The sequence below is a fragment of the Ursus americanus genome, chromosome 23 (assembly GCF_024610735.1).
Source record: "Ursus americanus isolate L20-20 chromosome 23, mUrsAme1.1.p, whole genome shotgun sequence".
NCBI classification, from domain to species: Eukaryota; Metazoa; Chordata; class Mammalia; order Carnivora; family Ursidae; genus Ursus; species Ursus americanus.
This window is the reverse complement of record NC_142149.1, coordinates 22,043,204-22,070,817: the sequence shown is the minus strand read 5'-3', so window position 1 is coordinate 22,070,817 and position 27,614 is coordinate 22,043,204. Positions and strand designations below refer to the sequence as shown.

The 27,614-nt window shown below is 54.0% G+C and overlaps 1 protein-coding gene across 2 annotated transcripts; it reads right to left on the bottom strand.

Moving 5' to 3' along the window:
* Positions 1 to 228: 228 nt before the first annotated feature.
* On the bottom strand, positions 229 to 27,614 carry PIP4K2B (phosphatidylinositol-5-phosphate 4-kinase type 2 beta). Of its 2 annotated transcripts, none has more exons than XM_045788822.2 (10): positions 27,301 to 27,614; positions 17,055 to 17,152; positions 14,149 to 14,245; positions 11,435 to 11,587; positions 10,422 to 10,568; positions 9,420 to 9,458; positions 8,813 to 8,926; positions 5,396 to 5,654; positions 4,833 to 4,936; positions 229 to 4,304 (listed from the first exon to the last, which is right to left on the bottom strand). In XM_045788822.2, exons 1-10 carry the CDS (start codon positions 27,457 to 27,459, stop codon positions 4,224 to 4,226), a joined length of 1,251 nt encoding a protein of 416 aa, XP_045644778.1. In that variant the 5' UTR covers positions 27,460 to 27,614; the 3' UTR covers positions 229 to 4,223. The 2 variants fall into 2 exon arrangements, with proteins under 2 accessions (XP_045644778.1, XP_045644779.1); XM_045788823.2 differs by lacking the exon at positions 27,301 to 27,614 and adding an exon at positions 20,931 to 21,866.

The following is a 27,614-nucleotide window of genomic DNA, read 5'->3' as shown; positions in this document are numbered from 1 at the left end:
TTGGCCCACTTCTCGGCGTGCGCAGAAAGGTCAGCCATCTGGGGCCTGTTGTCCTCCCCCAGCTTACAGCCAGATCGGAAAGCAGGCGGCCGAAGTCCTAGCCTCTGCTCTTTCTCCAAACTCAAGTCACACACGGATTTTGGCCAAACAACCTTTGAAACTGGGACCCAAACCCTTTAATTCTGAAAAAAAGGCTCATCTCCAAAGGACTCACACGTGACAGATGCGTACACAAAGATTTCTGAGTTTTATTTGTTCCTTGGGTTGGAGATTCATCTTAACATGCGTGCATTTTAAAACAGTAACAGGGTCTCAAACTGCTCTGAGCAGACACTAGACAAGCACAAGGGGCTGAAAATTCCTATTTAAAAAAACGGAGGTCGCAGTGAGAAACCGAGAAGTCACGTACACATGACGGGTGCTAGTGTGTCCCGCTCCCCCACGAGGTGAGTCTAAGCTTCATTCACATTTTTTGATGACAACGATCTGATCAGATGTTCGGGTGTGCCGAGCAGCTCCGGCCTTCCCCCTACAGGCTGCTGGTTCACAACTCACAAAACAGCTCTGAGCAGGGGAAGGGGCTCCTCTGGAAGTTTCCTCCCCAGCCTCCCAAGGATCTCAGCACAGCCCGCTGGGGACAGCGGGGTCTCCTCTCCCCTTTGGAGGTGCTCTTCGTATGTGACACGTCTCCAAGGGAGGGTGGGCCACGTCACTGCCCCCTGCAGATGGCTGGTAGATTGGGGGGCAGTTGTTCAAATGGGTTTTCCCTATGATTCCTGTGCTCAGGCTGGAGCCTCCCTCCCTCCATTTCTGCCAGAAAGAAGTGAGGTCCCTAGACTTGGGGGAGCCACAGGTCTCACGCCAGAGCTGTAAGGGCTGTTTAAAAACATAAGATCCCTAATGGCTCCTAACACTCAGAGTAGTACAAATACTAGGGAGCGCTGAAGCTTTTTCTTCTCTCCAAACTTGAATTGGTAAAAAGACAACTGCGGGGGGGCGGGGGGGCGGGTATTGGCTGCTGAGAAAAGTCCCGGATCTTTGGTCCACCTCCCCAGGGCAGGTCCTGGCAGACTGAAGAGGGGAACGTCATTAGGGCAGGAGTCCGTAGTCCCCAGCCTGAGCACGACCAGGGGACCTGTTCGAGGCCTAAAGCACAGGCAAGAGAAACAAGCAGGAAGAGGGAGAGGGGAGGAAGAGCTGCCTGTGGTGGGAACTTAGGGGTGCCACCGAGAACAGCCACAGGGGCGACTCGCGGCACCTGCCACAGACCAGTATGCCCTGAGCTTTGTAAGGACAGATGGAGCACTGCTTGTCTGCTCCTGGGACTGCTGGCTTCTGCCCGGGACCCCCAAACCGCAGGGCACGGGGAAGGAGCTTGCACTGGGGGATAAAGACTCAGTGGTTCATTAAAAGGAACGAGGGCCAGAGGCCTTCATCTAGTGGTCTAAGAGGGGTTTTCAGAGAACCCTCGCTTCGGCTGGGAGGCCTGGGAGGCTGGTGTCTCAGCCACAGGCTTCAGGACGGGAGAAGCTGGGACTGGCGAGGTGGCCGAGGCGGGGAATGGAGAGGAGTCTTGCGCAGGCTTCCCCTCCAGGCTTCACCCCGTCGGTCATGTCCTACTCTTACACCCTTGTTCTTAGGAGACCCCAAATTATTCTGGGGTGCTGTGAGACTGTTGGAGCTTTTCTTCGGGGCTCCAGAGAGGAAGGCTGAGGCTAGTCCCTTGCCCTTGGAGGCCTTCTACAGCCCAGAGAGGGAACGGTGGGGCTCAGAGAAAGGAACAGGGGGCAGACAAAGGCTTGGGGATCAGTTCACTTTCTCCACATTCAGACCACAAACCAAATATACCTGCATCATTACAAAAAGAGAAAGAAAACTGGTATAAACCAAGTTAAATAGCTTTTGAACATCTGGATGCCAAAGGAATTAGAGGGCCAAACCCAAGGATTTGAAGATAGCACAGAGAATGACCTTTTAAAAAAAATCTAAAATCCACCCAACCACAGCTCAAATGTTTTGACCCAAACAATACTGTCAGAAAAACAAAAAGAGCATTTGAAACAGAATGCTACTCTCAAAATGTAAACAATATACCAAAAAAAAAAAAAAGAAAGAAAGAAAGAAAACAACAAAAACCCACAAAAACACAAAAACTCAATGTTAAAGGAGTTAGATACCTGGTAGCTCATCTTGAACTGATGGACTGCGTTACACTTTCATACACACGATGGCAACGTGATCAGCGGCCCAAACGCAGGAAGCCAGCGGGAGCCCGAGGCTGTGGCGGCTGTGCGAGGACAGCCGGCCAAGCTCTGAAGATGCTGGGCCTCTCGAGGGGCAGATCCGAATTTTCATTCTTGATTAGGAGGTGGGGAAATCAAGTCCAAACATTATTCCTACGTAATCCCTTCCTAAGTCCGATTTGTGTTCTCCATGAGCCGCTGAGCTGCTGGGTTCCGGGTTCTTCCCCAAGTCACTCGGCGGTCTTGCTGCTGCGGTTCAGAGCTGCCTGCGGCCCCTTCCCGGAGCCAGGGTGGTTGTCTGCTCCGTTTGCCTCTTCCAGAACGGTTCCAGCGGCCCCAGGGGAGTCCAACATGCTGCCTCCATTCTTCCTGACCGAAAAGCTGCGGGTAGGGCCCAGAGACAGTGCTGGCCCCTGCTCCAGAAGCCGAGCTCGGCCAGGTCTGGAGGGAGCCGCAGGAAACCAATCCATTCGTTCCAAGTGTTTCCACAAACTTCCTTCGCATCTGTGGGGTATCTACAAGTTTTACCGTATCTCATCCTAAATCCCAGTTCCTGGTGAGGGGGTGAGAAGATGTAGGAATGTACCTCCCCCAACACAGGGCTGTTTCCTTCCTAGCCAGAAAAGACTGCGCGGATGGCATCCCAGAATGACACGTGGCTCAGTTCTGAGACCTGGGTAGCTCAGCGGGGGGGTGGAGACCCTGAAGGAAGCTGCAGGAGGCCACTCCTGAGGAAGCCCGGGGTCGAGACGGGGGCATCAAGGAAAATAGCCCCAAGGCTGGGGCCAGGTCGATCCCCCTATCAAGCCTCCAAATTGGATTTCCTGGGTCCCATCCTCAAGTGACTCTGAAGCAACCTCAGGCTTGGGTGCCACCCTCCAAGGTGGGGGGGGCACACCCCTGCTGGCCAGGACCGTCCAGGGGACAGACCACAGGCACAGAGCATCAGATTATCTACACGGCGGCCCTGGCGCTTGAAGAGGTATCTCTGCGTGGAAAGGCGCCCCAGCGAAGAGCTCACCTACAAGGGAGGGCGCCCGGGCCAAGGTCGGAAGGAAGTAAATGGATGGAGGGCACAAGGCCTCATTTGATACCCAGCAGCGTCTGGGGGTCCTGCTGCACGTAAAGATGCTTCCTAGTTCCTCTTGACACAGCGGGAGGCAGGCTTTACAGACAGGACGTGGGAAGGCCAGGGGCGTGGGTGAAGTTCACGGGGTTCTGTGAGAACCAGCTGTCCGAGAGCCTGGCTGCGACCCCCACCCCCAACCATCCCATGAGGATGAACTCACGCCCCTGCGAGATCTCTCCTCATCCAAGATTCCCGACGCTGAGCTGGAGCGTTCCTTCGGGAGGACAGCGTTTACATGGAGGAATCCGGTAACATTTCACTTGCATCCGAGGCCAAAAGGTGGAGGAAGCCGTACACAATACTCCGTAAAAGCAGAACGTTAATCCAGACGAGATCCAATGCAGCAGGGCTGAGGTGTCTGACCTCCTGTCCTCTGGCATCAGAGCACTTGGCCAGTCCGTGGGGCGCCTCTTTAATTGAAGGGAACCCAGAGCAGGGCAGGGATGGGGAGGGTGATGGGGTGATAACATATATCGTTACAAAGAGCAAACCTGGAGCAATGAGATTGCAGAAACAAAACCCACAGAAACCCACAAAGTCATCTCTAGCCCCAAGGTACTGTAAAAGGTGACAAGGGAACAAAAAGGAAACCCCTTTTCAACCTGGGTCAAATGGGGGGAACATCAAGGGTGAGCAGGTGAGGTGCACCCTGTGAGTACGTGGGCACGCAGCACCTCCCCTCCCCCCCACTAGGCTTTCCATCCTGGGCTGCCGGCTCCTCACCAAAGCCCCCCCTCCCCCGACTCCCCGCTCTGCTCCCCACCCTCCCATCCAGCCCCAATACACCCTCTCCCTTTTCCGACCCCGACCCCACATCCGGCTCTCTGGCTCTGGCTGAAGGTGGAAGGTAACTACGTCAGGATGTTGGACATGAACTCGTTGAAGCGTTTGGAGTACTGCTCAGGGTTCACAGTCGAGATCTCGGCCCCCGCCTGTAACACACAGAGGCTGACTCAGGTTGAGGTCCTGGCCCTCACTAGGAGGCTACTGGGAGGCTCCAGCCAGGAGGGGCCTGGGGATTCAGGAGCCTCCGGCTCGGTGTGAGAACTGAACACTACAGCCCAGGCTGGGCAGGCCTCCTGGAGGAGCGGTTCCCATCTCAGAGCGGCCCTGGCCTCACTCCTCTGATTCACACCCCAAGCCTGCGCCCACGGAAGGAGCGGCAAGGTGGTGGGGAGGCGGTAGAGAGACTCAAGATCTCTGGATGGGATCCCTGTGTGGAGACAGGAGCTTCAAGTCCACGGGGAAAAGGGTTCTCCGGGGAGCAGCGTGGGCAGGAAACAAAGCTGTTACCTGCGGTCACGCCCAGCGGTCCCGGGGAAAGGAGCCTGTACGCTCGGCCCCGCCGAGCCGCGAGGCAGGGGAAAATCACCCGGCAGGGAGAGCAGCGGGGGCACCGGGCGGGCGGAAGGCCGGGGTGTCTGGGAGCGGAAGGCCCGGAGGCGGCAGGGAGGACTCACCCCGTGCTTCACCGTCTTGGCCGCATGGGCAGCTTTCTTCTTCGCGTCGTATGGCGTGAGGATATCGATGATGGCCATGAAATAGACCTCCTTCTTGGGGGCACCTGGGGGGAAGGTAAGCAGGGAAGAAGGAAGGGGTGGCAGGGAGAACAGCAGGAAGCAGCCGGCTCCGGAACCCTGCAGACCTGAGACCAGACCCACCCCTGGCATTCTGGACCTGAGGAAAGGCGTGCTAATGGGGCCCTTCTCAGAAGCCTTCAGAGCTCTTCTCTGGTTTGTGGACAGTCTTTCTCAGGGTTTAGAACCAGGAACCAAGGCTGAGCCAAGCCTCAGGCATCCAGGACAAGCAGAGAGGGGAAGGAAAGCCTGACAGAGAAGGACCCCGGGGCCCCAGAAGCCAGAGTTACTGGCAGTGGTTCGGGAGGAGAGCCCACAGGCAGGAGAGGCCAGAGTCGGCCGTGAATTAGTGGGGGGTCCAGACACCCAGAGGGGCATCTGAACAAGAGGCTGAGGGGGTCTCATGGGGGCCGGGGCGGGCAGGGCAGACTCGGGCTCCTACTTACTTTCATGGCTTTTCATGGCATAGACATCAACAGAGGGGTCGAACTCCCCGGGGCCAAAGAAGCGGGGGGAGCTGAGCAGGTTCCCGGGGCTGTCGGGAGGCGTGCCGTAGGAGCAGAGCAGGGCGCCCCCCAGCCCGTCGTTCTCGCACTCCTCGTCCTCCGCCCGCTCCTCCACCTCCATCTCCTCCTGGCCCGCCCGGTCCACGTCGTGGATGCCCACCAGCAGGCTGTAGTCCATGATCTTCAGCTGGGCCAGGAACTGGGGAAGGTGCGGAAGGACAGAAGGAAGAAGCGGTTACCCAGGGCATCCCTGGGGCATCTGGCAAGGGGACAAAAGGCACTCCCTCAAATCCTCAAGTCTGACACTGGCGAGGACAAGCTCCCCTCTGCCTTCAGGGAGCTCAGCGGGGAGGACAGCCATGCCCTGAGGGCAAGGATGGGGGGGGGGCTGGGGAGAGGCGTCGCGACAGCCTGACGGACCGAGCGTCAGGCAGACAGAGGCTGCGGGAGAAAGGCCAAGGGAAGGGGCCCATCTGATCCGGGACCAAGAGAGGCTGCGGCGCGTGTGAGCGAGGCCATATCCTTCTGACCACAAATCTCACCTGTCAGGGCCCTAAATCCGGTTTAGTGGGCTGGGGCCAAGATTTTTGTTTCTTGTGAAACAGAATAGAAAATGGGAGAGGTTGTAACGTGAAGCAGGTGGACAGTGTTTGAGCTGCGTGCGCTGGGCTGTCGGTAAAATGCACTTCTGACCGAGGGCCACAGGCACAGGCCGAAACACCACGTACCTCAGCTTCTTTACCAGTGAGGACAAGAACGGGGAGAAAAAGAAAAGGGAGCACCCCCTAACAAAGGGCCACACGACACTCGAATCTCCTCCCGAAGGCCCCACGGGCCGCAGGGTCCGCATCTGCGTGAGTGCAGGGAGCGGGACGGTGTCTCGGGTCTCCTGGTCTGGGACTCCGTGACTTGAAGAACAAAAGTATGGGGCTGATACAGACGGAGATGGCCAGCTGGAAATCCAGCTCTGCGAATGCTGTAGCCAGAGGCATGGGTCCCAATCCTCCGTGAAGCAGCCTGCAGCCACCGTGACAGGCCGGGCACTCTGCCCTGGTCACCGGGAAACTGTCTGACGGACTGTGGGCACCATGGCGGCCCCCTACTCAGGCTCTTGGGCTTCTAAAAGCACAAGAAGCCCTGATTTATAGGAGACTGGCAGCCTCTCCTCTAGAGAGAAAGGTGCGGGGCGCCATGCCAAGCACGTCTGGAGGAGCCCTTCTCAAGGTCTAAGGAGAGGGCCGAGGTTCCAGAATAGAGAGTCCACACCCACTCCTATCCACCTGAGAACATTTAGAAAGCAACAGCAACAAAGTGAAAACAAATGAAATGTGAAATGTGTAAACTGCCTTAACTTCCTCTTAGGAGAGCAGGGAGAAAGTGAGGACAGGGAGGAGAAAGACTCTGGACGAACTGAAAGGCAGAATAAAGGCACAGACAGAGCAGGCGGTGATGGAGGAAAAGATTCCTAGGAAAGAAAGCCGTTCGAAAAACCCACGCACGCAGCGGCATTATTCACGGTGAATCGATCTGAGTGCGACACTTCATTTCTGGTGCCCAGACATTTGGTCAGATATTATTCTGGGTGCGTCTGTGAGGGTGTTTGTAGATGAGATTAACATGTGAATTGGCAAACTGAGTAAAGCAGATTGCTCTCCCTAATGTGGGCGGGCCTCGTCCAATCAGTTGAAGGCTTGAGCGGAACAAAAAGGGTGACCCTCCTTGGGGCGCCTGAGTGGCACAGTCATTAAGCGTCTGCCTTTGGCTCAGGGCGTGATCCCGGCGTTCTGGGATCGAGCCCCACATCAGGCTCCTCTGCTGGGAGCCTGCTTCTTCCTCTCCCACTCCCCTGCTTGTATTCCCTCTCTCACTGGCTGTTTCTCTCTCTCTGTCAAATAAATAAAATCTTTAAAAAAAAAAAAAAAAGGTGACCCTCCCGTGAATAGGGGGACCCTCCGTGAATAGACGGACTCCTCCTGCCTGCATCCCTCTGAGCTGGAACATCGTTTTTTCCTGACCTCAGACATGGACTAAACATTGGCTCTTCCAAGGTCGCAAGCCCACTGGCCTCCAGACTGAAACTATACTGTCTGCTCTCCTGGGTCTCTCTAGCATGCCAACTGCAGTTCTTGGGAACCGTCAGCCTCCATAACTGTGGGTGCCAATTCCTCATACTAAACACCTGGCTGTCTGTCTAACTAGTTACCCATCTATCCATCCATCTATCGGCACCATCTACTGGTTCTGTTTCTCTGGAAAATCTTAACTATTATACCAGTTGCCCTTTAATGGATGAATGGGTAAACATACAATGGAATTATTCAGCCTTCAGAGGGAAGGCCATTCTGACACGTGCCACAACACGCATGAACCTTAGACATCATACTAAGTGAAAAAAGCCTGACATAAAAGACAAATACTGTATGATCCCACTTATATATAAAGTTCACAGGGAACGTAGCACGGTGGTTGCCAGGACCTAGCAGAAGGGGAGTGGGGAAACAGTGTGTAATGGGGACAGAGTTTCAGTCTGGGAAGGTGAAAGTTCTGGAAATGGCTGGTGATGGCTGCACAACAGCTGAATGTACTTAATGCCACTGTGCGCTTACAAATGGTTAAGATGGTAAATTTTATGTTATGCCTATTTTACACCAATTAAAAAAACCAGAAAACACTTCTAGAAGTTTGTAGGGTTTGGTTTTAATGAACAGGCTCCCAATTAATTAAAATAGGAGACACTGAGTTACCAAGTGGTCCAGGTAACACATTCGCTATTTAGCGCCTGTCCTCCCCGGAAGAACTTCTCCACGGAAGTCCCATTCCACCAGAAGGCTGCTGGGTAAGTGATGAACCAGAGCCAGGGAAGGGCCTGGCTGGTGGATCTTACAGCTGGCTTCCCATCGCTCTGATGGCCGACACCCCCCCCCCCCGATAGGGACACCCCCAGAAAGGAAGTTTAGGGGCGTTTGAAAAAGGTGTTGGAAGACATTAGTGAAGAGATCGAGGAAAGCAATGCAACCTGAGCTACAGAGATTCTACTGGCACTAACGTGCCCCCCGTGATGGAATCCTCATTTGCACCCACACTGTTCAAATCACCAGCTTCCTTTCCAAGAGTGTGGAAAGTAATGAATTCCATTTTTCTTTTTCTTTTTTTTTTTCTTAAGATCTTATTTTTAAGTCATCTCTACACCCAACGTAGGGCTCGAACTCACAACCCCGAGACCAAGAGGCACGTGCTCCTCTGACTGAGCCGGCCGGGCGGGCGTGAGTTCAGTTGTTTTAAGGTTAAAGAGGCTCCCGCTCTGAGGACAAGAGGGGGCCCTCCTCAACCCAGGTGAAAATGAGGGTTAGTCAGTACCTCTACGTCCCGTTTCAGTTTTTCCAGGAAGTTCTTTTTACTCTCCTCTCCCACATGCAGCTTCTGCCCTTCATTGAGGAAGTCATTGTCTTTGAATGTTGGCAAGTCCTTGGCCTGGGAGAGCAACAGCAGGGTTAGGCTGGGTGGCCTAATACATTCACCCCGCGGCGATGGTACAAAAAAGGGGGAGGGGCCCTTAGAGTGCAGAGGGTCGACCTGTGTAATCAATAGGTTCAGTGCAGGAGGCTGCAGTCCCGGGCCTCGGGCAGGCAGGGATGGCAACGATGTGAAATACGTCAGACAGGGAAGACAGACCCAAGCATGTCTTCCTGCTGAGCCTGGACTACCTCGGGGCTCAGGCAGCCACGCCCTGACTCAGGCTGGCCCAAGAGACAGAAATCGCTGGCCCTGCAGTACTCTGGACAACCAGCAAGGCTGGAGAGTGAGGCCGAGGCCAGGCGGGTGCTCAGTGACACGGCCCGACAGAGTGCGTATGTGGGAACCAGGCTAGGGACTGTGGTGGAGGAAGGGCCAGGAAGACCGACAGAAGGTGTTTCTGATTCCAAGTGACCCAGGCCACGCTTGATCAGTACAGGTCCCAGCATACCTTCTCCTTGTCACTGGCTTCTCTGGCGACAGTGGAGCCCTGCAAGGATAAGAGCCGTCAGGAGAGGTCCAGCTGAGGCAAAGTCCGTTGAGCGAGAAAACATGCACCCGTCTTTGGGGAGAGGCAGCAGGTGAACGGAAGGAGGATGGTTAGAGTCCTAGAGGGGCCAGGAGGCGGCAACTTGTTCACGTCCTCTGTCACAGGGCACTGACAGAGCTCTGATTAGACACGAGGTTCGTGCTCAGCAAACAGTCCCTGCCCTTAGGGGACTTGCCTTCCAACAGGGGAGACAGGCATTAACAAGTAGTTACATGATTAACTGATCCCCTCGTGACATTGGTCTAGGTGGTACACGGGAGGAGGACACACTGAGAGCGGTAGCACAGGGGCGGGTCTGGGCTGCGGAGGGGCAGCAGTTCAGGCCGGCTTCCTGCAGGAAGTGACATGTGAGCCGAGTGGGAAGTAATTAGGGGGCAGAAAGCAGAGATGGACAAAAGAGCAGGGAGGGAAGAGGCTGGGGGGCCGTGAGAGGTGCTGGGGAGGAGCAGAGCCCAGGCCCTGCAGGAATGGAAAGGACAGCACTGCGGCTGCAGCAGAGAGAGAGACAGGGGTTTGGGGGGACGCGTCAGGAAGCCATTTCGAGAACAGCCGAGCACTGTGGCTCCCAGGCACAAGAGTGTCCCTTTCCGTGTCTAGCCAGGTGTGTGCTGTCAGTCCCCACGGCCCGGACAGATGCCAGAGTGCGTGTGTCAGCAAGGCCTGTCCCCCAGAGCGTACAGCCCCCCGACGAGAGCTCAAGAACACCAATGGTGACATAAATACGGCACATGAAATGACCTCTTGTCACTGTCACCTGGATGTCCAACAGCCTCTGACCCAGAGGAATTAGGCACATTGGCTCCAGAGCTCCTGACGGCACCGGAACCTAAGCTCCGGAGGCTTTCCGGGGGTGTGGGAGCCTCGGGCGGCAGCCTCCACGCTGGGGGACGCAGAGCCCTTTACCTTGAGGTCATACTTGCGGTGCACTGTGAGCCGGTGGCTGAACACGTTCCTGGTGACCACCATGTAGGTCTCCACGCCGTCCACGGTCAAGCGGTACATGCCCAGGAACTGCGGCAAAAGGGTGTTGCCGTGACACTCGACTATGAACTAGAGCACAGGGAGGAAGGACGGCGGCTAAGGAACGAATGAAGCACCGGGCCGGCCGGGGCTCCCCCCAGGCTCAAAAGCTCCCAGGGAGTCGAGCCTCCGCACCGGTCGTTTTCAGTCGGGTCCTGGGAAGTCACGAGGATTCCTTGGACTTAAAGAGGCCACGGCCACTCCCGCCTCCAGCAGGCGCGGCAGAGTGAGAGGCTGGGTGGGCCACGCAGAGCCCTTTCGGTCTCGTGTTGCTGGGCCACCCCTGAAACTTCTGTCTGCAATGGCATGCGGCACCGGACGATCACTGAGGCAGGCCTGCGAGCGGGTTGCAGGGGAAAGAGGAACAGCTCCCTCCTTGCCACCAGTGCTTAGCCATGCGGCACCCCAGGGGTTCCACTGTAGCCCCAAAGACCAGAAGTCCCTTTCACCACCAAGAAGGCAGCGCTCCAGGAAGACCCAGGCACTAGGCCTGGCACTCGGACACCGCCACCGCGCCCCTGCTTCCCTCCAGGACGGCTTCCTGGTGTGCGGAGGGCCAGAGAGCCCGGATGGGAAAGGAAGGGACCCTGCTGCGCCCACGGGACCTCTTCTAGAAGAAATGCAGCAGGTGCTAGAGGGGGCAGTGTCCGGACTCTGACAACAAACGGCTGTTCCACGGGGACTGAGCAGGTCAGAGGCCCGCATTTCTCCTCATTTCCTTTTCACGAGCAGGCACTTCGGCTCCAGACGCAGCCCCGGGGAGGGCCAAGTGCTTGGGTCTCAGGAGGCGGGGCGCCGCCGCCAGGGGACCCATCCCTCCCCAGGAAGCTGCCCAGGGGCTCTCCCCCCCACCCCTGCCACCGTCCTCTACGGCCCAGGCTCGGGACTCACCATACCTGGTGGTATTTCTTTAAGATGTTGTGCATCTCGGCCACATCCTCGCTAGACACGGTCTTGATGACAAAGCGCCGGTCGTAGGTGGTGAGGAAGCGCGTGCCACACCGGCCCTGGCTGTCACTGTTGATAGGGGCGCTGCGCGTCACTGAGTTCTGAGGGACCAACACAGGCTGGTCTTGGGAGAGGAACAAGGGCTCTGACCTTTCCTTGGGCCAGACTGCTCTAACACCAGCCACGCTGAGACAGGCGGGACCTGAGCCACCCCTGGTGTCATGGGAAGTTCGCTTGTCTCCCACAGGTCTTCCTGAAGAGTGACAAGAGTTGCTCCTGACCACCTGCCCCTAATCCCTGACCGGAGGGGCAGAGGGCTGGCTGCGGAACGTTTCCTTTCCTTCTGACCCCTGAGAACTACCCTGTCAACTAAATCCCTGCCTCAGACGTTAGGGCTGGGCCCTAACCCTGACGCCCACAGGTAACCTGACCTTGGGTGAGCCATTTCACTTCTCCACTCCTGAATTTCCTGACCTGGAACACAAGGAGGCAGTCCAAGATGATTTTCCCAGTTTCCTGGGGTGACAAAGACAATGCTTAGGAAATATTCAAGAAGTCCAGCATAAAGCAGCAATGGACAGTCATCTCTTTTCCCTGGACATACCCCGATGCTGGAAAACCCTTCCCAAAGCGGGCAGGTATTCCTCGCCTCTCTGCCCAGCCCCTCTCCCCTCACCTCAAACTCCTGCTTGTCTGCGCAGAGCTATGAGGCAGTTCTGGGGAACGTTTCTGGCTCTGCCACTGCTCCTCCTCGAGGCCCCATTCCCACTAGGATCAGAGAGCAGTAGAAGCCTCTAGACGGGGTGGGGGGAGGTGTGAGTCAACCAAAGGGATGAGTTCACCAGGCAGAGGCCGGGAGAAGACCTTTGAAAGGCGAGGCGGAGAGGAGGCCCCAGCTGTCCCTGGTCCCCAGCAGACACACGTGGGGATCTGCTCGCAGAAATGCCTCCCCTCCGAGCCCTCTCCTCGGCTCTTACCTAGGATTCGACGCTCTGCCCTCACCCAGTGCCTCCTCGCGAGACCCTGGGGGAAGGAGAGCGCCACCTTCGCAGGGAAGACTCAAGTCTGAAGTAGTGAGGCGCCCTCTAAAAGGGCACCCCCAAAACAGGGTGTCCCCCATCCAGAAATGTCAAGTAGGCTCCACAGCTGAGGGCCTCCCTCTCCCAGCCTCCCGCTCCACGCCGCTGGCCTCCTCCCTGAACACCACCCGCCCTGCCTCTTTCAGTCGTGAGCACAATCACTTGCCCGCAAGGTTATCAGAGAAAAAAACGCAGACAGAGAGGATGTGGTTAGAGCGCCAAGGGGAAGGGAAGGAGCCGCAGCGGAAGGAAGACTTCCCGCGAAACCTGGGGTTGCGAGAGCGGCAAGAGTTTTCAGAAAACCTCCAGCTCCAATCAGGTCATGATTCAGCTCCGGGCTCGGTCCTCACAGAGGGGGCTGGAGGCACCTCCCAGTGCCGCTCAGGCACAGGCGTGAGCGGTCCGGCCCTGGCATCTCCTCCTCCCGCGTCCCCGCGTCCCCGCGTCCCCGCGCCCGCCTCTTGGGGATGGCGTCTCTGCAGGCCGTCCTCCGGAGCGGACGGGAGAGGAGCGGGGCCCCGCCACTCCTCAGGAACTACTACTCCGTGAAAGGCCTACGAGGACCCCGCCCGGAGGGTTATAGTATTTTAAAAGATGTGGACATCCGTTTTAGATTTCACTAGGCTGTACGCTCCTTCCCTCCCCCCGCCCCCTCCCCCCTGACAACCGGAAGTCAGTTGTATTTCTTACTGCTAGCAACGTGAAGTGGCAAATCCTCCCACCGTCACCAGCAGGCTGTCTGCCAGGGGAAGAAGGTCCGTGGAAGGTGCTAGGTGGAGCAGTAACAGAACCCACAGACTAGGAGTCAGACTGTAATGTCCCTGAGACTGGGCCAAATGCTCCCGGCAGGCCGAAGGCAGCATTCTCAGCCCCAGGAAGGGGCAGTCGCCGGCCACACCTGCCCCCTTCCTTCAGCAGACTGGAACCTTCCCAGAGCAGGCTGGGACACCGTAAGGAGGCAGGCGCATACCTGCCACAGTTACACTACCCTGGAAGTTACAAGACCCTGGAAGTCTTCCTTCCTTTTCTACTCTGTCTTATCTGCTTTAAGAGGCCTCATCACCTGCTGGCAACGATTCCCTCTTTTAAAAAAGTCAAACTACGGAGGAGGAGGAGGAGGAGGAGGGGGAAAGGGAGGAGGAGGAGGAGGAGGAGGAGGAGGAGGGTTCTTCAGCCTAGACGGGGGATGTCAGACTGAGATGAAGCAGCTTCGGCAGCCCCTCCCAGGGAGAGGAGCCTGCGCCTGCCGGCGCCTTCAGAAGCACTTGGCACCTCTGGGCCCCGACCCCTCCAGGAGCCTGCTGGCACCAGGGGAGAGACCACCGGGCTGGAGCAGGACAGGACAGACAGGAAGATGGAGCACGAGAATGGGAGACTCTTTCCTTGTCCTGTGGCCCCCTGACCCCCCCGGCTCTGCAAGGACACCCCGACTCTGCAAGGACACCCTGACTCTGCAAGGACACCCCAGCTCTGCAAGGACACCCCAACTCTGCAAGGACACCCCGACTCTGCAAGGACACCCTGACTCTGCAAAGACACCCAACTCTGCAAGGACACCCCGACTCTGCAAGGACACCCCGTACCTGGTAATCCTGATCATCAATCCCAAACCTCTCCCGGAGATTCCGGAACACCATGGGGCAGTACTCCTTAAACTTAAAGCGGCTGGGGAGGTTCTCCCTAGGGCAAAGCAGAGAAATGTCTTCGTGAGCCCCTCCTTGCCCATCTCCTTCTCACATCAGAACTTCTCCGGGTTTGGGTCACGGGTCACTGGGATCTGAACAATCTGCAGCACTCAGAATGTAGGTTTCTAGGCCCCAGAAATTCTGGAGAGGAGTCTGGAAATCAACACTTTTAACAAACACTCCTGGTGATGCTGAGCTTGTGAGAGTTTTAAAACTTTGCATCCGTGTTCATTTTGTAAAAATGAGTCGAGCTGTATCCTTACGATTTGTGTACTTTTTCTGAGTGTATGTTCTCTCTTGACAAAACGTACAGGGAAAACACCTCACCTGCCGAGAAGCGAGATGGAGTGTCGGCCCTGCCGCACAAGCGCTGCGCTCGCACACGGGGTCCCCCACCCCAGGTGAGGCGGCCGGCTGTCTGAAGGCTAAAAGGAGAGGCCTTTCCCAACCAAGGGACCCTGTCCTCTGAGGACACTTCTATCAACACGTCCTGAGATGGTTACGTCCAGGAAAGCCTGGGCTTCCCTCGGAGTAGAGGATGAGTGTGCTTTGGATTGAAGAGGTCCTCAGTCAATTGACTGGGGTCCCGTCTTTCCAGGAAGCCTTGTCTGTGGGCTGCTGGCACCAATCTCCACCCTTCCCACTCCCTGGTCAGTAAGCCACAGACTCCAAGGAGGGGAGAGAATGGCTGCGAAGGGAGGCCTCCTCCAGATCCCCCATCTTTACAATGGTCCCCTTGCTTGGGATCTCCCTTTGAGAAACACGCGCCCCTGACTACACTCCAGGATGACACACTTCGAGGGAATAAACAGCAGTGGCTTCTCATGAAGTCAGGGGTCTCCTCTGCCTCCTGTCCCCTTCTTCTAGTAAACGGCACCACAGTCTAACAATTAGCACATCAACAGTTGTTGAGAGGACAAAAGGAATAAAGAAAGATAAAAGAAGAGATGGGGTGCTCTGCTTCAGGCCAAGATGTCAAGGTGGTGGAACTCCACCAGAGGTCGTGGGCCCCGAAATAGGCTGTGGTGCGATGCCCCTTCCAGAGCCCTGAGCCCTGCAACACAGCCACCCCCTTTCCTGCCTCAGGGCCAAGGGCTGCCTCTCCTTCCTTGGGGGGTGTGATATTGTGATACAGTAAGAAATAGATATGTGGTCTTCATCCCTGTTTCAGGCACAGAGCAACTAGAACCCTTGGAATTTCTGAAGTCATAAGAGCAATAAACATGTCTTTTTTTTTATTCATAACAAGCCCCTTTCAACTACATCCGAGTTTATGTGAATAATGTGACTTTTGAGGTGGGGACAGCCTGGGTGGCTCAGTCGGTTAAGCGTCCGCCTCTTCATCTCAGCTCAGGTCTTGATCTCAGGGTCGTGATTTGAAGCCCCGCGTTGGGCTCCACACTGGGCATGGAGCCTACTTAAAAAAAAAAAAAAGTGACTTTTGGAAAGCCTCAAAGGATGGGTGCTGGATGCCAGGGGAAACAACCAGGATGAGCGGGTTGGAACATTCAGTCCCACTCCCCTGACCTACAGCGAGGGGAGAGGGGCTGGAGGCTGAACCTGACACCGATTACCGATGACCCCTCGATCAGGCCTTCGCGGTGAGGGGAGGGCTCAGGAGCTGGAGGCTGCTGGACAGGTGCAGGTGTGGGGAGGGTGGCGCACCGGAGAGGTCGTTCCGCAGCTGAGTGAATACACTGTTTTCCCAGGTTCTGTGAGCCGCTCTAGCAAATTAACCCACCCAAGGGGGAGGCTCGTGGGAATGTGGGACCCACAGCAGGCTGGTCATTAACACAGGTGACGACCTAGACATGCGATTGGTATCTAAATACAGGGGGGCAGCTTTGTGGGACTGAGCCTGTGGGACCCGATGCTAAGTCCAGGTAGACGGTATCGGCTGAATTGGCAGGACACCCTACAGAACTGCTCGACGTGTGGAAAACTCAGTGAAGTGAAGTGTGGTAGTGGCGGGAGAGCAGAGCAGAAGTTCTTCTTCTACAAGGGTGGCCGCTTAGCTCTGAAGACAGATGGCTTCTAGAATAAGAAGTTAGGAAGCCACGAAGGGATATTTTCAAACCCAGCTTCCCCTCCAGGCTAACAGTCTGGCAATGGTGGGGGGCCATGGAAGGTGGCACCGGGATGCGAGTGCAGAAAGGAGGGGGTGAGCAGCAAGCGCTTTGCGGGGTGGCCCACGGTGGGCTGAGAAAGCAAGGCCTCCCAAGGGCTTAGAGCAGGCCCCACCCTCCACCAGGTGAGCCGGCTGCTCCAACCCTGAGACGCCCTTCAGAGACCGGGTTCGTCCCAGAGGCCACAATGACAGAAGTGGGAGGAATTACTACGGACAGCGCCCTCGGGCACCACGCTCAGCCTCTGGCTCACATGCCCGTCCCTGTGGGGAGAGAGCGGAGCGTGGCTGCATCCGGGGCTAGGAACACGTCTGGCAGCTTCTTGCCTCAGACGGAGATCAAGACAGGCCCACTGCTGTCAGCCTCACACTAGACCCCGCAGCTCGTGAGCCACTCACTGCTATCTAACCTGGTCCCAGACGAATCACCCAGGGCCGGGCCACACGCCCCGAGGGACCCTGGAGGCAGGCAGATAAAGGAGATGACAGAATGACACAAAGGGGAGAGGCACATAATGACTGCATTTTCCCAGCCAGTTTGTCAGCTGGGCAATCCAGGTGTCGCTGTCCACCCTGCCAGGTGCCGGCTTGGCACGGCCATGCGCGAGTTTTCAGAAGCTCTCCGCCTCACGGGAAAGGGATGCCCGCAAAACCTGAGCCCGCTCAGGAGGCCACTTACTTATTGAAGAGATGATTGTCCACCTTGATCTTGCTGTATGCTTTGAAGTCGTCTGGCATTAGCATGACAGGCACAGGGACACTGCTCAGCTCATTGATCTGCAACGCAAGGGGAAAGTGAGGGGGAAAGTGAGGTTCTCAGCCAGGAGGCCACCTGCCCCAGAGACACAAGATGCCACAACGTGAATGCCACCATCTCACCAAAAACATGTCTGTGGATTCCCTTTTTGTCTTTATTTCTGCTCTTCTCTTCAAAGCTCCCAACCTCATCTTCACCTATTGAAATTCTCCCCACGTGATAAGTTCCAGCTCAAAAGGCACCTACTCCATGAAGCTCTCCATGATTCTCTAGACCATAAATGTTCTCTCTCACTCTGGAATTCCTGAAGTAGTGCTTGTACCTGTCCTTTGGCCATCACACAGCCTCCCTCACATTGCAGTTAATGCTTATCAACCTCACGAGCTCGCCAGACTATAAGTGAGGCAAGACCCTATTACTGACCTAACTGGTCTCTAGCGGTTCCACGGTTCCACGGTGCTTGGCCCCGTGATTTGCATATGGCAGGTACTATATAAATATTTGTCAAATGTAGCGGTAAGTGGATCAATGAATAAACATCACACAACCTATGTGGGTACTGAGGCCATTTAACACCTCCATAGAAATCGCGGGTCATTCAAGATGTTGGGCGGGGGTAGGAAAAAAGCTGGATGAGTTTGTGTGGATGTGTGACTCATCTCCAGAGAAAAGGGTTCAATTTAAAGTGAGAAGAAGAGGTAGGCACCTGGCCACTGGCTCGCTCTTGCCCTCCTGATTAAAACAGGGCCAGCTCCTCAGGCCATGTCCTGCCTCAGGACGAGAAGGGGCAGGGTGCCTTCCCCCCACTGCAAACAGACCTTCGCATTGGCTTTCAGCCCCCTTCAGGGAGCTGGAAGCTGACAGGGAGCTGGCTTCCCACTGGCACAGAGCTGAGAGAGCGCACCCTGTCCTCTGTCCCCAGCTTAGCCAATTAGTGGTCTAATTAGCCACAGATGTCCTCTCCCTCACAGCGGCGTATTTGACATTTGACCCTCAACCCAGCGGCCACTAATGCATTCAGGATTTACAGAGGAAACCCTAGGCCTGCCTTAATGGATGGGGGGGAGGGGACGCACAGCCTTATGTCTCCCAGAGACTTTCCTTGCAAATCCTATTATCTCAATGAGGCCCATGTGGCAGAGAGGGAATAACCGAGACTCATTAGGAGCATAAATGGGGGGAAACAGCATTTAATTTGCTGCCCCTTTCATGCTCCAAACCTTTTTTATGTAGAAATGTCAGAGGCTGGAAGAAGTTCGAGTTAATGCAGTATCTGGGCTAGGGAACCACACTTTCCTAGGATCAGTGAAAAACCTAATTTGCTCCTGGGGAAATGAAGGCAGGCACAGGCACATAGATGTCTGGGGAAGGGGGTGCAGGGTATCAGCAGAAGTTGGCAGTGGGGCAGGGACTCAATAAACTGCTGGCAAAACCTGATGGGCCTAGACACCAGAGTGTATCCTGTATGAGCTCATTTAGATGAAATCCTAGAACGAGAATCTACGGTAAGAGAAATCCAGTAAGAGACTGCCTGGGTTGGCTGGGGGCAGCGGACTGTAAAGGGACACGAGAGGTGTGTTCTGGGGTGACAGAAATGTTCTGTATATTGTTTGGGGTGATAATTACATGACCAAACATACATTTGTGGAAATTCATCAAACTGGTCACTGAAAATCCCCAGCACCCAGGTCTGCGAGACCCACCGGCTTACCAGCCACACGTCAAAAGCCACACCAGCTCCCATTCCAGGGGGTGCTCACAAGGGAACCTGATTGTGAAGTGTGTGCCTACGGAGGAAACCATTCCACTTCCTGGTTTTCCTGCCAACAGAAACAATTCATGGGAGCTGTCCCACTTCCTTTTTCCTAGCATATATTGCTTGGCTCGGAAGCTGAAGAAGTTCGTGGCTCCTGTGTCACCCTACCCTTCCTAGTTCATACCTCCACACTAGAAAGAACACACCGCACTGGCTCAAAGAGCATTGTTTTATACCAGAATGTTCCAGGACGTACTACTCATTGATTCTGCGTTAGTCTAAAACCCAGACTTGGTGCCAAGGCCAAGGCTTGATGCTGGGACAACTTGAAAAGACTGAAGCCCTTGCCTGACAGGGTTGGCGATGCCGGGCCAGGGTGAATTCTTTTAAGGGGAGCTATTCAAGAATGCTCTATTCGTTAATTCTCTGTAACTTCTGGTTCAGCCTACTTCAAAGGGTTGTAAGTTGGCCAGTTTTTAGTTCTCCCTTCATCTCTCTTCTTGACTACACAACCCAATAGCAGGAAACTTCTGACAGCATTTTTGGTATATGAACAATCCATATATATGAACTATGTAGGCTCACCCCTCATTTCCACTGGGCACCATGCAGATGATTCACTCTAGGGATTAGCTGTACTATTTTTTTTTTTTTTAGTTGTGTTAAATTTTATAGCCCCAGAGAGTTCTATTCAATTTCAATTGACAAGCACTTACTAAGATACTACTATATGCTTCACTTTATGTTAGGGAGGACGGGGTGCACGCGGTGGGGGGGGTGCACACACTGCGCTCACAAGAAGAGTAGGAGGCTTATCCTCTTACTGGGGAGATGAGACGAACCAATGACACGGAGAAACTCAAAGTCAAGTGGTATACCAGTAGTGCAAACACAGGGACAGCGACATCAAGAACAGCAGAGGCTCCAAGGGGGAGGTTAATACGGTCACAAAGACTCCTGGCCCTCACACAACAGGCTCGAAACAGGGCACCTCACGCCTCTCCTGCTATTGCCAAGAGCACTTGACACTGGAGGGACCTACGACAAGATCGTGTTACCCTCCCACTTAAGCTCGCCCATGGCTCCTCACCAACCTCAGGGTGAAGTTCTACCTCCTTAGCCTGGCACTGAAGGCCTTTCCTGACCTGGCTCAGAGGCCACCAAACTCCTATTCAGTTTACTTCTACTCAGTACATTGAGGGCCTTACGATATACGCCAGGACGGGGCCGGAGCAGGGGAGACAAAACTGAGAGGACACGGGCTCTGTGCAGCTGGGAAAACAGACGGCAAAAGATACCATGCGATGAGTGCTACGGAGTTATGGAGAAAGGGAGGGGGACAGACAGATGAAGAAACTGGTGTTGCCTGGCGGCGGGAGTCAGCCGCTTGCTAGAGGAAGCTGAAGAGAAATAAATACATGGGAGAAAGGCCTAGCATGGCCGTTCTCAAAAAAATAAAAAATAAAATAAATAAAAAATCAGAGGAAGGGAATCCCAGGCAGTGGCAACAGTCAGAACCAAGCCTCAGAGATGTAAAAAAGTATACTGCTCAGCTTAAGTACGGTGTGTGGGGACAGTCTGGAGGGTGGCGGGGTAGGACAGAAGTACTAAGGAGTTGGGGCGCCTGGGTGGCACAGTAGTTAAGCGTCTGCCTTCGGCTCAGGGCGTGAACGCGGCGGTCTGGGATCGAGCCTCACATCGGGCTCCTCTGCTGGGAGCCTGCTTCTTCCTCTCCCGCTCCCCCTGCTTGTGTTCCCTCTCTCTGGCTGTCTCTCTGCCAAACAAATAAATAAAATCTTAAAAAAAAAAAAAAAAGTACTAAGGAGTGGATGGAGAGAACACAGGAAGATAGGTGAATGGCCTAGGCTGTTAACAATATTAATAAATAACAGCTGCTTCTTTTTATTGAATACCTAGAAGTGGCTGGGCCTTTCTATTATTATAGATACCATAGATATCACATATTCTGTGCTATTATTTCTAATCCTTAATTGCCACATAAACAGTTATGAATCTGATTTTGTAAAAGAAGTCCAGGATACCTTGCTCAGGGTCACACAGACAGGATGCGCAGGGTCAGGATTCGCTCCTGGGTCTGTCTGGTACCCACACCTTGGCTCTGCATACGCTGCAGTGTGAGCCTTCTTCTGGACAGCGACCGTGACTAAGGAAGTGTTCCCCTTCCTTGCCTCTCTCCTAATAACCGGCAAGGAAAGTGGTTTTGTTCATTTTATAGAAAAGGAAAAGAAGTTCCAAAGCTATAATAAGGGGCAGAGCCTGGACTTGAACTTAGATTTGTCCACTATAAAAATCTGGACTTGACTGCGCAGGAAATGGGAAATGCTCTCGGGTTCAAACGTGGGGATGTACGGATCAAAGGGGTGCTACAGAAAGGCATCCTGGAATCAAAAGCAAGCAAGGATTGGAAAAGGCAAAAATCAGAAGCAGTAAGACCATTTATGGGGCCATTATAATAGTTCAGGTGACAGACTGTGGCAGCAGGAATAGGAGAAAGGATAAAGCTAAGAGAATCACCCAAGGTCTGGCTAAATGACACTTCCTCTGTGAGAGCTACCCTGTCTTCCCCAGGTTGAATTAATTACTCATTCCTCTGCGCATCTTTATATCCCAAATAGTACACTCACTTGGGTAAGTGTTTGCTTACATGTTTCAGTTTCCCACGAGGTTGTGAGCCCCTAGAAGGAAGAGACTATCTTATCCATGCTTATGCCCCTAGCACGATGACTGGCATATAGTAGGTACACAATAAATGTTGGCTAGAGGGACAGATGGCTAGAAAAAGGGGACTGGAAGTATGACTAACACCAGGATAAAGAGAAAAGAGACAGCAAAGCTGTTGTGACCATGCCAAAGACTCATGGTCTGAAGGGTGAGAACAAAGGTTAAAGTTGGCTATGGAGGCTAAGACCAGACGGTTGAGTCTTTTTTTTAAGATTTTATTTATTTATTTGAGAGAGTAAGAGCGAGAGAGAGCACGAGCATTGGGGAGGGGTAGAGGGAGAGGGAGAAGCAGGCCCCTTGCTGAGCAAGGAGCCTGACGTGGAACTCGATCCCAGAACCCTGGGATCATGAGCTGAGCCGAAAGCAGACGCTTAACCGACTGAGCCACCCAGGCGCCCTGTAAAGAGGCTTAAGTAGCAGGAAGAGAAGAAGAAACTTTATTTGGTAGACAAAGGGGAGTAACTACAAGTTTGGAAGCATGAAAGGTCATGATAAAGCAATGATGCAGGAAGATGTGCCTGTCCTCTACCATCTAGCACAATCCTGGGCCAACCCCCCTTCCCTTCAGCACAAGTGCACTTGCGGAATGCATACTCATTCAAGTACCACGCTAAATACAACGTATTCGATGGGAAATCTGCTGCAGCTCACATCCCGTAAGTGGTTGCTGGGTTATCCACACGATTAACTCCAGGAGCCATCAGCATAAATAATAAGGAGGCTAAACTAGCCGAGTGAGAAATTTAGGAGCAGAGAATTCACTCTACACTGATCCTACTGGAGATGAAAACTCAGTCACTAGTTCTAGTCTGCTGAACTTCTGATTCCAGAAGCCTCTACTTCCCTGTGTGACCTTCACAGGAACGCAGGAGGCATGGGCAGGGATGCAGGTTTCCTGACGTGTCCTGCAGTTCCGTGGGTGGCTCAGCAGTAGGCTGGCTAGCACAGACAATCAGGGGTTACCTGCCACCATCAGAAAACATAATGTGTTGAAAAACCCTAAGACCACGGAAGTCCAGGCAAGACCTCAAACCAGAGAGGAAAAGGGCAAGAACAGAGCCACAGGTGCCAACTGATTCACTCCTATGCTTATTCCTCCTTTTTCACACCATGGTTTTTCTTCTCTGCCTGTTCTCCGTGAGGTGGAAAGGCCTGGCAAAGGGCAAATTTATCCAAAGGCCCCACTAGAGCAGGAATATTTACTAAAGATTTTTAAAGTCGCAGAGCAAGAGAAAAAGGCAGGTAAAAGAGGTTCTGGGTCTGCATTAAGCAAAGAAAATGCATGGACAGCATGGGGGTGGAGTGTGGGAGCGAACTGAGCAGACTTAAGAATGAATCTGTTCCTTACACCATACACAAAAATTAATTCAAAATGGATTACAGACCAACATGTAAGAGCTAGAACTGACAGAGTTTGGGGCAGCTGGGAGGCTCATTCGTTAAGCGTCATGATCTCAGGGTCCTGGGATCGAGCCCCATGTCAGGCTCTCTGCTCATCGGGGAATCTGCTTCTCCCTCTCCCTCTGCCCCTCCCCCCCCAACTCATGCTCTCTCGCTCTCTCTCCATAAATAAATAAAATCTTAGGAAAAAAAAACAACTATGAGAGTTTTCCTTAGAAGAAAATATAGGAGTAAATTTTCATGACCTTGCGCGAGGCAAAGCCTTCTCAGATATGACACCAAAAGTGCAGGCAAACAAAGAATTGGACTTAATCAAAATTAAAAACCTGAGCTTCAAAAGATACCATCACGAAAGTGTAAAAGATAATCCAAAGAATGGGAGAAATACTTGCAAATCATATAGCTGATAAGTGACTTGTACCTAAAATATATAAAGAACTCATAAATCAAGGGGGTGCCTGAGTGGCTCAGTCAGTTAAGCCTCCGCCTTCAGCTCAGGTCATGATCTCAGGGTGTGGGGATCAAGCCTCGCATCGCACTCCCTGACTCCCTGACTGCTTAGCAGGGAGTCTGCTTCTCCCTCTCCTTCTCCCTCTGCCCTCCACCCTGCCACATCTCCCCTCCCCCCTCCCCCTCCCCCCCAAGCTCTCTCTCTCTCAAAAAATAGAACTCTTATAAGTCAACAATGAAAAGACAACCCAATTAAAAATGGGCAAAAATGTTTTTAAAAAATGGACAAAGATCTTCACAGACATTTCTATGATGAAAATATATAAATGGCCAGGGCGCCTGGGTGGCTCAGTCAGTTGAGCATCTGCCTTCGGCTCGGGTCATGATCCAGAGTCCTGGGATCGAGCCCCATGTCTGGCTCCCTGCTCAGCAGGAAGCCTGCTTCTCCTTCTCCCTCTGTCCCCACCCCCCCCCCCGCTTGTGCTTTTGCTCTCTCTTTGTCAAATAAATAAATAAAATCTTAAAAAAAAAATTTATATATATAAATGGCCAATAAGCACATGAAAAGATACTCAACACCATTAGTCATCAAGGAAACACAAATCATAATCACAATGAGGTAACACTTCGCACCCACCAGGGCGGCTGTGATAAAAAAGACAATTACAAGTGTTGACAAGGATGTGGAGAAATTGGAACCCCCCACACCCTGCTGGTGGAAATGTACAATAGTGTCGTTATTTTGAAGAACGGTCTAGCAGGTTCCTATATGGTTAAATATAGTTACCGCCAACGCTCCTAATCCTTGTGATCACCTGAGTGAAGCTTCACGCATACGTGGTTCCTAAAACGGCCAACAGGTCCTCAAGCCAGGTCTGCCTCCTCTGTCCACACCCCTCTCCGAGGCAATCTCTTCTCTAACTCCAGAGCCTCTAAACCGTATTTCACCTGCTAAAACACTGGTGTTCTCTCTTTGCTAGTTCTCCCCTGACGGGTCTAAAGTCGTCTTCTTTTTCTTAAAGTTTTACTTGTTTCAGTAAGCGCTACACCCAACATGGGCTCAAACTCACGACGCCGAGATCAGTAGCCATGTGCTCCACCAACTGACCAGCCAGGCGCCCCAGATCCAAAGTCTTCGGACTTTTTTCCCTGTTTCCTGCAGTTTCTCTCCACAAAGTCCATGGGCTCCATCTCTTGTCCAGGAGAGGAGTTCCCGTGACAACACCGAGCTCAAAAACCTCTTTTTCCAACTGGAAATAGATCAACCACCTCAGGAGAGAGTAACTGACTTAGGCTGTCCATAAAGACATACCCACCCACCATCAGCCGTAGACGATCATGCCCTAAATGCCTAAAGGGGTGAGAAACTAAAGAATCAAAGACATATGATATCTGAAGCCTCAGATTGCAAAAAGTACAAAAGTGGGCTTCTGAAGGAAGATACCCCCCAAGAAAGGCGTGCGATCCACCAAAAACTGTGTGGTCCTGACCCCCTAGAGAACTGCAATATTTTATACCACTCTTCTTCCGGGGAGATGCCTCCATTTCCCAGATGGGAATCCCAAAGTACTAGACCTCACCGCGGGCCCAGAGGAAGCGCTAACGCTTGGGACCAGCTGAGCTGTGCAGCTTGCCCTGTCCAGGGAGCGGTGCCAGTGCCTGTCCCCTGAGGCACCCCCTCATTGCACCCAGAACCGTAGGTCTTGCTTAACGTCAACGCCTTTCCAGCTAGCCCTCAAACTTTTCTTCAAGTTAACAAAGAAAGAGGGTGACTGCCTAGTCCAAGAAAGTAAGACTCACAGATGCCTATCCCTCTGCCATGCAGAGGCCCACATCCGGGCAGCCTCACTGCCTGCCTATCAGAACAGCCAACATCACACACACTTGCGGGAGCTGGTGGGCACAGGCACGCCCACCCGAGCCTACACACATTCAGGTTCTCTAACAGGACCATCACCCCCACCTATCCTGGCACTTGGCTGAGAAACGGACTAAGGAACAGGAGGCACAGAAGGCGAGACCTGCCATTCAAGCACCACCACCGAATAACACAGCCCGGGGTGCTGGGCAACGAGCTGCATCTTCTGCTGTGGCCACGAGTGAGCTAATCCTCCACCTGGGGCCTCCATTTCTGCGTGTATAAAATAAGGGACCCAAAGTGGTTAGCTGCAATATTCCAAGGTAGGAGCCGTAAGAATCTCCACCAATTCTCTATATAAGACAGGATGCTTTCTAGTGAGAAGCAGGCTGTAGGACAAAATCAAGGATTGACTTCCAGACAGAGACACAAGGTCCACATTTTGATGACCCAGTTTCCCTTGCAATGTTGTCAGATGACCCCTGAGGCAGCAGGAAGCAGGAGAAACAAAGTCTGCTGGACTACTGGCCCAAAGCAGCCTCCAGGGGTCTGGGCATTAAACCAGTGCTACTCCCCTACCCTGGCCAGGACCCTCACCTGAGGGAGATTACTGAGAACAGTAACCTGCCCAAGACCGAAACACCAACAGACTTCTCCATACACCCGCACTTTTCTGTATTAGATACAAGTATAGATCTAAAACCCCGGCTCAGACTAAGGTTCATCGATCTCCAGCCAACCCTCTCCAGAGGTCTGCTCCTCTACCAAAGCAAAGCAAAAAGTCTTGCTGGCCCCAGACCCCTTGGTCATCATTTGATCTTGTGGGGAATTTCAAGTGCTCTGAAAAGTCAGGGTGCCTAAAGAACTGAAATTCACAGGAAACCCAAGCCAATAGCTTCATCTTCCTAGTTCCAAACTTGGGAGTTGGTGAAGTTGGGTGTTTCAGGTTCCTTTTACTTCCTCTGCTCATTCCTGGTGTAGGGACTCACAGTGCAAATGGGCAGAAGGCAAGGAGCAAGTGGTTGGAAAAGCAAAAAGAAAGACCCTAAACAAACAGGGCACAAACAAAGTCCTCCAGCTCAAGCAGGAATGCTGGGCTCCAACTTCCTGATAGGACAATCTCAAAGCACCCCAAGGGTCCAGGGGACCGCCCACTCATCCTAACCTGCAACCATTACCGCACCGTTCATGACCGTACAACAGAAAGCTCAATAAAAGAGAAGTCAACGTCTTTGACATGAACACCATAGGAAAATGCAGGAAGACACATTATTTCTACTATGAATAGTCTTCCTTACAATCAGGCCTCACCTTCTCTCAAATGGTTACATTCTCTCTTCTCCCTAACCCAGGAAGACCCTGGTAAAGTGTCTGTGGTTCAAGGAAGCCTGTGCTTCTCCAGTTGTTACATCTTGTTCAAGAAGAAAAAAAGGAAACCCAGGGAGGATTTCCATAGTCAGGGGTGAGGAGGTCTGGAGGATGGGAAACTTTAAGCAGTCGCAACAACCAAATAACCAGTAATAGAGGAATATTCAGGCAGGCCAATGCCACTTGCCCTGTCAACTGGACAGGGAGCTGGCAGCCGGTTAAAGGAACAAGGGGGACAACACATGCAACAAACAGGGTGAGCGGATGAAAGCGATTCCGCCGCACCCAGGCCTTCCCCCTGCGCTCCAGGGACTGCCCGAAGCGAGCAAGCCAGACGCAGGAAGCTAGAGGGGCTGGAGGGAAGGGAAGGGGCGACGGCATTCCACCGTCGGAGACACCAGGCCTCGCGTGGCGCGCGGGGACCGCACACCCGGCCGGGACGGCGTGCAAGGGTGGGGTGGGCGTGCAAGTGGCTTGCCGAGGGGCTGCGGGCGTCCCCGGCAGGGCCCGCGGGGTGAGGGCCGGGCCTGCGGGGGGGGCGTGGGAGCGCGCGGGGCCGCGCTCGGAGGGGCGCGCGCGGGGGAGCTGGTTACCGTGTGGTTCACCCCCCACATCAGGACGCTGAGGATCGGCTCGCTGGCCCGGAATAGCTTCACTTTCTGGCACACGAAATGCTTCTTCTTGGTCTTGGTCTTGCTGGCGCTGAGCGGCGCCACCGCCACCGCCGTGGTGCTGGTGCAGTTGGACGACATGCCCGGGGCGGCGGCGGCGGCGGCGGCGGCGAAAGGGGGGGCGGCCGAGACGGCGCACAAGCCAGCGGCCCCAGGCCTCCCCGGGACCGATGCCCACCCCCGCTCCCTCACCGCGCCATGGTCGCGCCCGTCCCGTTACCTCCCCACCCCTCCCC

Coding starts and splice junctions, on each gene's coding strand:
- PIP4K2B (XM_045788822.2), bottom strand. CDS start 27,459: ATGTCGTCCAACTGCACCAGCACCACGGCGGTGGCGGTGGCGCCGCTC. Junction 17,153..27,300: donor TGTGGGGGGTGAACCACACG/GTAACCAGCTCC, acceptor CTTGCGTTGCAG/ATCAATGAGCTGAGCAGTGT. Junction 11,588..14,148: donor TTGATGATCAGGATTACCAG/GTACGGGGTGTC, acceptor TTGGTCCCTCAG/AACTCAGTGACGCGCAGCGC.